At 40.3% G+C, this 11,556-nt stretch overlaps 1 protein-coding gene across 1 annotated transcript in view; it reads right to left on the bottom strand.

Annotated features, from left to right (window-relative positions):
* Positions 1 to 9,892, bottom strand: part of FBXW8 (F-box and WD repeat domain containing 8) — a 114,214-nt gene extending 104,322 nt beyond the window's left edge. Inside the window, exon 1 of the mRNA XM_074296808.1 lies at positions 9,305 to 9,892. Coding sequence (XP_074152909.1) covers positions 9,305 to 9,754 — 450 coding nt within the window. The 5' untranslated portion in view covers positions 9,755 to 9,892. The remainder of the gene's footprint in view (positions 1 to 9,304) is intronic.
* Positions 9,893 to 11,556: the final 1,664 nt, after the last annotated feature.

Genomic DNA, 11,556 nt, shown 5'->3' on the forward strand with positions numbered 1-11,556 from the left:
ATCAGTCACTGTTGACTTAAAAATAAAAATCCACAATTTTCTTTTTTGAAGTCAAAACAATTCCAAAAAGGGGAAAGAACTAGGTAGTTATTAAGTACAATCATTTAGCAAAAGTTGGTCACATTGTAAAATATTAGTAAATGCAATATTTTTTGAGGAATATTAACTAATGATTCTCTAAGGAATACATAGAAGTATATGATGAAAAGAGCATTTGACATGCAATCAGAAGAGACTTCCATTTGATTTCTGCCTCCAAAGGTCATTTAACCACTCTGAGCCTTAGTTCCCTCATCTGGAAAATGAAGATGTCAATAATAGCTCAAGGCTTTCCTTCCCAGGGTTAGAGGGAGACCAAATAGGATAAAATAAACCTACAGCAATATCATCTGTCATTATCACCCTATTATATTAAGAATTATCAAAGTTATAGGGGTTCTTCAGACCATAAAGAGTTCTTTAAACTTAAGGAAAATGCTTTCTTAGTGACATATATACCAAATATTAACTATTGGTGGCAAGAGAAATGTTTTTGTTCAATGGCTCATATATTTATTGCTTTCCTAAATCAAACCCATTTATCTTTGTATTTAAAGGCATAGACATCTCTTTACTCACTACTGTGTAGGTAGGTCAGACCAAAAACACAAAAGGGTAATGTTACTTTGTTACTTCAAAGTCACTCAGTACTCAATTTTCCCAAAGTCTACTGGCCTTATTCCAAAAAGCTTGGTAGAAATTGCAAATAGATCCATCCCCAGGGAGAGTGAGTTGCACTCCTATGTGCTAATGTAATACTAATTCTGTAAATGGATTAGTTTTGTGCCTTACTGTCAGAAATTTAATCTGCCCCCTCATTTTTTTTTTTAAAAAGGGATAATTAGTAAGAGCCAAATCAGTAAGAAGTGAGGAAATTGACTTTCTTCTTAATTTCTTCTCCAATGTAAACCTTCAGGGAAAACAGGACAAAGAGAAAATTTCCCTAAGTGTTTTTTTAAAGAGAGAAAAGTAACTATAACTATGATCAAAAAATGTTCATGCAATTACAATAAAACTGTATGTGACTAAAAGGTTCTCTTTTCTAAGGCAGTTTATCTTGATTACTTTTACTATTGGCAAAAGCTAAGTAAAGTAAAAGATATTACAATCAGATGTAATGGATGAAGCCAGCTTCTCTCAAAGCACTCCTCTTGAGTGCTGATGAAAAACAATAAGATAGCAAATGTCCTGGATAGTTAAAATAAAGTTTCCACATATTCCCATCATACCACCTAAAGATTTACTTTAAAGAAACAGCTAACTAGCATTTAAATTGCAACACATGTTATCTTATTCAATTCTCCTAACATTGTGAGGTGGGTTCTATCACTATCCAGTATTTTGCATATTAATAAATGCTTCATAGATTTAACTGATAATCCCTATCTTACAAATGAAGAAACAAACTGAGGTTGTGAAAGCAAAATAACTTATCCAAAGTCACAAAACCAGTAAGTAGCTGAGGCAGGATTTAAATTCTGATCTTCTTCCAAGTCCAAGGCTCTGTCCGCTGTATCACCTAACTAAAATTGAATTCATTCATTCAGCAGGTACATAGAGAGTACTTTGTGTTATGAGCTAGATGCTATGATTCCTAATACAAACTTACTTTGTAAGAATAAGACATGATTCCTAATAAAAACTTGTAGACTAGTTCCTAATTGCTAGAAATTTACAATGTAGGTAAACAAGATGTACACACATCAAAAGTTAAATAGGAATATAGGGCAGCACAGGTAATCCTCAATTATGATTATATTTCTCTTACTAAAAATTACTAAATTCAATTTAAATTTAATTACTAATTTAATTATGAATTTAAATTAAATTACTAAATTACTAAAAATTGGCAAATTGGAATTCACTTTCCCAATGAAATAATGTCATAAAAACTGGGGAGGGGGTGGAGAAGGAAATGTTTATGCTCTAAGCTTAGACCACCAAAGCCTATTTAACTCATAATACACTGGAGAACTTAATCACTACTATTCCACATTTTCTGGAAGAAAATGTTTTCCCATTTCTACCTGGAGGTGCCAAAATCATATCTTCCCTTACCACAATGATATTCCTTCTTTTTTTTTTATTTTATTTATAAATTTTTTTGACATTATATATGCATGAGTAATTTTTTTTATAACATTATCCCTTGTATTCATTTTTCCAAATTATCCCCCCCCTCCCTCTACTCCCTCCCCTTGATGACAGGCAATCCCATACATGTTACATGTGTTACAGTATAACCTAGATACAATATATGTGTGTAAATCCCATTTTCTTGTTGCACATTAAGTATTAGATTCCGAAGGTATAAGTAACCTGGGTAGATAGACAGTAATGCTAACAATTTACATTCACTTCCCAGTGTCCCTTCTCTGGGTGTAGTTGTTTCTGTCCATCATTGATCAACTGGAAGTGAGTTGGATCTTCTTTATGTTGAAGATCTCCACTTCCATCAGAATACATCTTCATACAACATCGAAGTGTACAGCGATCTTCTGGTTTTATTCATTTCACACAGCAATGATATTCCTTCTAAGACACAAAAACTCACAGACCTATAAAAGACATGCACACTTTGTCATCCCAAACAACCAAGCTTCCTCTAGCAGAAGGCTCATAGGGTGGGAGGAAAGAGAACAGGTATGATACTGAAAAAGAATAGAGCCCTAGTCCAGTAAGGGTCCAGAGATTCATTTCATAACTGCTTTCACTGGAACTAATGAGAGTGAGAGGAGGTCTCATCAGGAATTAGGTAAGGAGGACTCGAGTTGGGGTTGACAAGGTCAAAAAGAGATAGCCCAAGATAAAAATAATTAACAGGAAATTCTTGTCTGAGGAGATGTTAAAGGAGATAACTTGAGACACAAATGATTAAGAGAAATTCTTGTCTTATTTACAAATCTCTCCAGAACCTCTTGGATAACATCTCTGTGCAAACTTTCTTTTATGGCCCTGGTTATGTAGAAAATGAATTTCTAAAAATGTATTCCTCGCACTCGGTTTGCCTTGTGCCCGCCAACTGGAGTCCCCTTGCCAGGCAGTTTGGTCTTTCTAGAAGCCAAATGCCTGCCTATCCCTTTACTATCAATAAAGACTTTGTTTTAATACAGCATAGAGTAGCGAATTTATTCGCTACCAATCTTGCCCTTGGTTACTTTGGGGAAGGAGAGAGAGGTAATCACACCACCAGAAAAAGAGCTGGTCCATCTCAGCTTAGAGCCTCAATTTCTCCTCATCAGGATGATGTCACAGGAAGCAGGAGAAAGCAGAGAAAGGGCCATGGCTCTTAAGACAATGACATAGTGGTGGCAGAGGCAGCTTTGGAGGAAAACTGGATAGAATTAGGAAGGGCCCTAGTGGCTCCCCTGTACAGGATTGTCTATACATAACTATCAAACAAACAGTAAAAAAACATTGCACACTGTGAGCAAAGAAGAAAGAAAAATTCTTGCGGAGAACTAAGGAAAAACTATATGGAGAGGGTGATGTCTGAGTAAGGTGAAATCTGTATGTAGTTTAGAAGTTATCACAGGAGAGCTAATTTCTTTGTTTCATCATTGATACTGATTACCCAGACCTGTAACTGACATCTATCTGTCTAAAATGTGCATATTAGGGAAATAATTTATTTCTTCCTTAGGATAGAAAAAGATTACAATTAAATTAACTTTCTGGTTTATATAATATGTGGATAAATATATTCAAAATAGTGCTCTATTACTATAAACATTATCAGGTATTATCAGTGGCTAATATTAAAGTGTTTATTAATTAGAATAATATATATTTGCCTGGCTCTAAAATGTTAACCCTAAATTTCTATATGAAACAGGCGGTAAGGAAAAACCAAGGTCCATGTATAAGCAGGTTTTATTAAAAGTCATACATTTTGAGGACACGAATATAACTATGGGTGAGTTTTATGACCTTCGGTAGCACGCCTCCATGTATGATAACAATTCACATTCAAATACTATTTTGAAATGCTATTAATGACAAAACAGAATGCTTCTTAAACTGTGAGTTACAACTCCATATGAGGTTTCATAATGTAGGGGTTGTGAAATTATGATTTATTGTCAGTAACTGATTTTATATCTATTTGATATACCTATATACTTGAGATCATATAAAAATTTCTTGGGAGAAGGGAGGGAAGAAGTCATGAATGGAGAAGCCCTTATTTAAAGGACAAATGAGAGCTATGGCTTATTTGCTAGGTGTATAATCTTTGATAATCACAGAATTTCTCAGGGCTTCTGTTTCCTCACTTTATAATGAGAATTTGGTGAATGATCTTTAAGATCCCTCCCAGCACAACTACTCTGATAATGATAATAAACAATTTCATTCATTCATTGTTTTTCACAGTGATTGCCTAAAAAGAAAGAGGGGAAATGTAGACAGAGTTCATCACAGCAGGAAAGGAGAAAGCAGGCAGAAGAGCTAGAACCCTGCAGAGCCTACCCCAAGACTACTAGGGGAGATGGAAAAAGGAGAACAGAGAAGGGGCAAAGAAGCAAGGCGTCTACTACCAGTGGCATTCTGCCCAGGAGTGTAATTGTCTTTTCTGCATCTAAGTAACTGAATACAAAGAAGAATATCAATTGCTCACTAAGTATATTTCTAACTCACCACCTAAGATGAGATGATTTCCAACTGCTATTATTAAAAGCTTCATGGGCAGAGACAACACTCAGTGGGAATCACTGCTGAGTTTTCATTTCCACTGAATTGTAGTTGTCTATCAAGCGTGGCCCTGCCACTCTAAATACATAGCTAAATACATAGTCAACACTACACTCTGAAAATGAAGCTCTTAAGTTACAAATATCTGCATATGCTCTCAAAAAAAGAGAAGACATGTTAAAATAAAACAATATTTACAACCAAAATTAGTCTGCTACTACTATTTTAAAAAGGAAGAGGGGAGAGTGGACATAGCTAGGTGGTGCAGGACTAGGTGGTGCAATAGATAGAGCAGGAGGCCTTGAGTCAGGAGATCCTGAGTTCAAATTATTCTCAGACACTTACTTGCTTCATGACTCTGGGCAAGTCACTTAACGCTTTTTGCCAGTAAAATGAATTAAGGAAGCAAATGGCAAATCACTTTAGTATCTCTCCCAAGAAACCTGAAATGGGATCACTGAGTGTTGGACATGACTGAAATGACTTAACTGCTAAAACAACAACAAATTAAAATACTTTAGAGAAAGGACTTTAAATCTTCACAAGTAAGTTTTAATGGGGATCAATTCTCTTTCATTATTTCACCTGAATCAACATTATTGATATTTCTACATAGTCCTAAAAGGGAATAAATATTTTCAGTTTTAAGAATAACATAAATTCTACTTCATAAACAGTTCAAATAAGGATTCTCTGATAGAGAAGTCTACCAGAAGAAAGAAGTAAGACCTTTTATCATCATTATCCAAGTTCAAGAAATCAAATAGGTTTCGGATCATCTAAGATATTCCTCTAAGATACAAGTTACATTTCCACTTAGAGTGACACTACTGAAGGTTACTAAGTCTTGGGTAAATAGAACTAATAAGTTGCAAATATTGGATGTTACCCACCTCCTGTTTAATCCATAAACCACAATTAGGCATGCCTCAGAATCAATCCATTAAAGGACAACTCCTTTGGGCAACTTATCATTTTCAGGGGAATTTCAGTCCTAAATCTCAGAGGACATTTTCTAGATGTTACTTCTGACTCATCACAGTGCGCTCTTAATTAGTTACATGTGTCCACAAATAATTTCCTTATAGATTATAAGCTCTTTTAGAACAAGGACCATCCTACTCCATCATTATGCCCCCATTACCTAAGATGCATGGAAAATTTCATTCATTCAACAAATATTTCATTTATTTAAAATAACTTTGTATAGAAAGCCTTTGCTTTTTACACTGCCCACTGTTTCCCTCTCCTCACTTCTTTGCAAAGAGCCATTACTTAAAACAAATTAAAAAAAAAAAAAAAAAAAGGAAAAAAAAATTTAACAAAGCCAACCAACATTCACAAGAGTCCAAATTTATATTCAAATTCCACACCTGTGATTGCTTACATCTGAAAAAAGAGGGAAGGGGCAGTATTTTATTTCATCTCTTATTTGGGGCCAAGCTTCAACAAGAATTTTATTAAGAATTTTATTTATTTTTTATATAAAAATTCAGAGTTTACATTATAGGAATTCAACAAGTGGGCAACCTACCACTAAAGCAAGCAGTAACCCCTCCTCTATTAATACTAATATTAACAAGCATATGTTTTAAGGTTTGTATATCTCATTTGATCCTCATAATGACTCAGGCAATAGGTGTTATCGTCATTTTACAGAGGAGGAAACTGAGGCATTAGCCCTTGCTGTCTCTTATGCCTGAGATTCTCTTTCTCCTTATCTTAGCCTCCTAATTGCTTTCACTTCTTTCAGCTGAAATCTCATCTGTAAGTAGTCCTTCCCAATTCCCTTTAATGCTAGTGCCTTTCCTCTGTTAATCATTTAAAATTGATTTTGCATATATCTTATTTGCACATAGGTATTACGTGTTGTCTCCCCCACTACCCTATGAGCTCTTTAGGGCAGGGGCTGTCTTTTATCTTTCTTTGTATCCCCAGTACTTAGCACAGTATATATATATATATATATATATATATATATATATATATATATATGTATGTATATATATATATATACACGTAAATATGTGTGTATATATATATATATATATATATATATATATATATATATATACTTATATACGTATACACACACACACACACACACATACACACATATAGCAGATGCTTAATAAATGCTTGTTAACTGGCTGAACCAGGAAGTGTTCCTTTTTCTATGCCACATAGCACAGGTTTAAACTTGGCAGAAACTTCTGAGAACTCATCTAGTCTGACCTCCCTTCTTTTAAGGATGAAGAAAATGAAGGCCAGAAAGTTAAGCTCAAGCTCACAAGGTTAGGTCCTAAGTAGCCTCCAGGTCATCTTACCTCCAATTGCCACCTTCTTGCACTGTTCCAACTGATTCTCTCTCCCAGGCCCATCACCTTCATGGTGAACCTTCTGAGTAAGGATCTGACCTCAGTAACAACAATCTTCTGGCAAACTCTCCCAGTGATCACTAAATACAAAATCTCTTTGATCCAACTGGACTTCCCAAAGTTTGTACTCCAAAGGCAAAGCATTTAGAAAGTCTGAGTCATCTTCACATTTAAAAATCATTTTAAAAGTCACTTGGAATTATGCAAACACAGTGTCTAAAATGTCTATATACTTTGATTTAGAGATTCGTTATTGGTCTTATATTTTAGGGAGGGCATTATTAAGAAGAAAGTCCCCTCCACAAATACCAAATATTTATAAAATCATTTTTTTGTCTTAGCAAAAAATTAGAAGCAGAGACATCCCTCAATTAAACAATCGCTTAACAAATTGTAATATATGAATGGAATGGAATAATACTGTGTCATGGGAAATGTTGACATATAACCTATATCAGATTGCTTGCTGTCTAGGGGAGGGGGGAGAGAGGAAGGGAGAAAAATTCAGAACATGAGATTTTGCCGAGGTGAATGTTGAAACCTATCTTTACATGTATTAGAAAATTAAAATACTATTTAAAAAAAGAAATGATAAGATGAACACAGAAAAGCATGAAAAGATTTATATGAACTGATGTAGAGTGAAATCAGCAGAGCCAAGAAAACAACATACACAAACATTTGCAATAATTAAAATCCAAAACAAGTAAAAGCAAATGCCATTAAAAACTATAAAAAACAAACAGGGCACAAAAGAAGAGATAGCAGAGGATCACAGAGGTGGGCAGTCCCCAGCTAAGGTAGGGCCCTTTGTTAACGTTCCCCAAAAGTACTGATCTATATAAAATGCTTATTTTCTCCTCTTCTTTTTTTCTTTCTTTTCTTTTCTTTTTTTTTTTTTTTCCCCTTAAAATAATATGTATTACATGAAATGGCTCTTTGCAGAGTAGGGGAGATGCTGGAAAACTGAAAGACAAAAGACTTCAATAAAATCTTTAAATTTAGAAAATAAATGATCCTTTAAGGTTTGAAAAGCACTTAACATATATATATATATGTATATGTATATATGTATGTGTGTGTGTGTGTGTGTGTGTGTGTGTGTGTATCACTTCATCCATTAAGATGAATAAGTAAAAGTAGAATCAAAGTTGCTAAATTCCTTCCTGGTCTTCATTTTGTATCTCCCCCAGCTAAAAGTGTATCTTGTACAAATGTTCATTGGACTGGTTAAATATCATTATCTCCATTTTCCAGATGAAGAAAATGAAGCTGGAACAGTTAAATGGCTAGCCTCAAATCACCCAGGTCTTTGGGATTTAAAATCCGCATCTTAAATGGAGGTTTCCACCTAATAGCTGCATACATTTTAGCTTTAGGACTAAAATAGAATGAAAAATGTCCTGTGACCTTTGATTTTAGAGGCCTATACTGGAAGGACTTCAAAAACAGAAGGAACAGCAACGTATAAACCAAAATAACCATTTTGGGAAGTAAAAAGAACTGGAAACATCGGGCATGCTCAATAACTGTGAAAGTTAAATAATAGTGTTTGGATTATTGTGCCATAAAAAATGAATAGGAAGAATTCTAAGAAACACATTAATCATCAATTAAGTCAATAAGCATTAAGCACCTACTAGATGCCAGGCACTTAAGGCATTAAGACTTTTAAGTAGGAAAGCAACAGACACAACGATTGCAACAGGGTAAAGGCCAGTAAATTGTGCTGAACGATCAAACGTGACTTGAAGGGTGGGGAGGGGGGCAGAATGGGCAAATGCCCCTCTCTCATTTTGTTGGGGTGGGGCTACATGCGGCAGGTGAGCCAGCGGTGTGATTTGCTTTCGTTGAACCGTTTCTGAGAGGAGTTTTTTGGAGGATCCCACGCTCTTTCGTGGAAAACGTATTCTGTGAGTGTGGAGATGCACACGCGGACACGGCATGTGATGTAAAAGCAAACCGCTGGGATAAAGCTCCGTTTTAAAGTTATATTTGCTGAAATGCTCCATTTATGCTACAATGTGCATCATCCTCTACAATTTAACAAGGAGGGTCTAAATTTGTCCTCTCCCAGGGGAGGGGGAGAAGAGGCGGGGCCCGGAGGGGAGGAGGAACAGCTTCTCGGCCTCCCATTGGGCCGGGGGCGGGGGAGGGAGTTTTAAAAGGGACCCCGGAGTCGCAGAAACACCTACCAGGTCCCTGATGAGCTGCTCCAGTAGCCGGTCATCGCCGGTGGTCTCGGGGTGCTCGGGTTGGGGGGCTTCGGGGACCGGGGAGACCTCGGAGTCCCGTCCCCTGCCGGGGCAGGAGGACTTCCCGGCGGTCCAGGGCGCGGGCGGGGCCAGCGGGCACTCCCCACCCTCCAAGAGGCTCTTGGCCAGCTCGAAGTAGCCGGTAGCGGCCGGGGCCGGCTGGGCAGGGGCGCCCCCGGGGGCGGCACGCACCGCCCCGCAGCTGCTCCACTGCGACACCGGCTCGGGCTCCCGGGCCGCCCCCGCCGGCCCCTCCCCGTTGCCCCGCTGCCGCCGCCGCCGCTCGTCCCACTCGGGTCCCGCGGGCAGCCGTCGCTTGGCCGGCCCCTCTCGCTGGGCCAGCTCCTCCCGCCAGCGCCGGCGGAACTCCTCCAGACCGGCCCCGGCCATGGGGTGCCCCGAAAATGGAGCCCGGCTCCAGTCACTGCTACAGGGGGGACTCACCTAAGGGGAACCTCTCTTATGGATAGGGAGCTCACCTAGAGATAAAAGGGGTCTCCTAAAGATGGGGGACCCTCACCTAGAGATAGGGGCCTCAACTAAAAGGGGGACCCTCACCTAGAGATAGGGGGCCTTCCCTCAAGATAGAGGGAGACCCTCACCTAGAGATAAAGGGGGGCTTTCACCCCGTGATAAAGAGGACCTTCATTCTTAAAGAGGTAGCCTTCATCCCGATCACTAAGAGAAATAACCCAACTGAGGAGACTTCTCACGGGGAGATCAACAACTCACCCCAAGCCTCCCCCAAGATCAGAATTCACCTCTACACAAGGGGAACATCGCCCGGAGATGGAGGAGTCTTCTCCCAAAATAAAGGGGGCCCTCACATCAAGATCAAGAGGGAAGCTGTCATGCTGAGATCAAAGGGGGTTCCGCACCTCGGAACCAAAGGAAGGGAACCCCTCTGCCCCAGCATCGGAGAACTGAACTCTCACCCGAGAACAAGGGCTCCTAGCCAAGATGAAAGGGGGTCCCCCATTCACTCTCAATTAAAAAAAAAAAAAAAAAACATGTCCCTTAAAAGGGGGCTCCTCCCCCAAAGCCCCAGTGAGGGGAGACGACCCCCAGTCCGGCCAGTCCCTGCTCCCTCCGCCGCCCCAGCTCCGCTCGCTCCTACAGGGAGTCTCCCAAGTCTCCTCTGCCCCACAGGCCGGGTCCCTGAGCCCCTGCCCAGCACCGGCGTCTCCGCGGCAGCAGCGCCGGCCACTTCCTCGGGCTCCTCCGGATCTGTCCCTCAAGGAGAAGGGACCGCCACAGAGCGAGAAACCGACACCCGGGTCCTTGGGTTCCGGGCAGCTTCTGGGTGGTGCCTAAACCCTCGGGTTCCGGGCGGTCTCCTGGCGCACGCGCGGTCCAGTCCTCTCCCGCCTCTCCGAGCGCTCTCGGGGCGTGACCCCGGCGGCCCGAGCCCGCTGGACCGGAGGCTGTCCAGCCGGTCAATCCGCAAAGGGCAAGGGGCGGGGCTTTGTGCGCTCGCGACTAAGGGAGCTCTGGAAGTCCGAGACCTTGAGGGAGGGTCCGTCAACCAGCATTTCTCCACCTCCTACTGTGTGCGGGGTCTGAGCCAAGCAGAGGCCCTGAACATGCCCCTCACTGCTTCCCAGCTTCCCCAAATACCAGTGGGAATTATCGTAGATCAAGCCCGTAAAACGTTATTCGTGGCGTAGTGGAGAGGACGATAAACTTGGAATCGGAAAGCCCTGGGTTCAAATCCCCCTCCTCCCCACATTTGAGCAACAAGATCCTGACCGAGTCATCTCTCTCTACCTCAGTTTCTTTATCTGAAAAATGAGGTGCTTCTATTCCATGAGCTCTAAAAGCCCCCTTCCAGCTCGGTCTGAGAAACTGACAGATTTTCAGGGTATCAGTTTTCTCTACCGTAAAATGGGGGCGGGGGTATTCTCCATCTATGAACCTCCATTGTTGGTGCGCTAGGGAACGCGATAGACCTAAATGGATGGATGGAAGGAGATGGGCAGAGTGAGAGAGATAATTGGGTGTGTGGAGGGATAAACAGGATAGATAAAGATGGAAGGATGGATGGATGTGGTTGTTGTCCTTCATTCTCCAAAAGGACCACAATGCGTCACTATGGTAGAGTCAAGTTACGGTGTTCAACTGTGGCTGATCAGACTAAAATGAGCTCTGCCATAGGTCAGACAGAGTCTTTATGAACGTTTGGAGTGGCTAAT

The sequence above is a fragment of the Sminthopsis crassicaudata genome, chromosome 1 (genome assembly GCF_048593235.1).
Source record: "Sminthopsis crassicaudata isolate SCR6 chromosome 1, ASM4859323v1, whole genome shotgun sequence".
Lineage (NCBI taxonomy): Eukaryota > Metazoa > Chordata > Mammalia > Dasyuromorphia > Dasyuridae > Sminthopsis > Sminthopsis crassicaudata.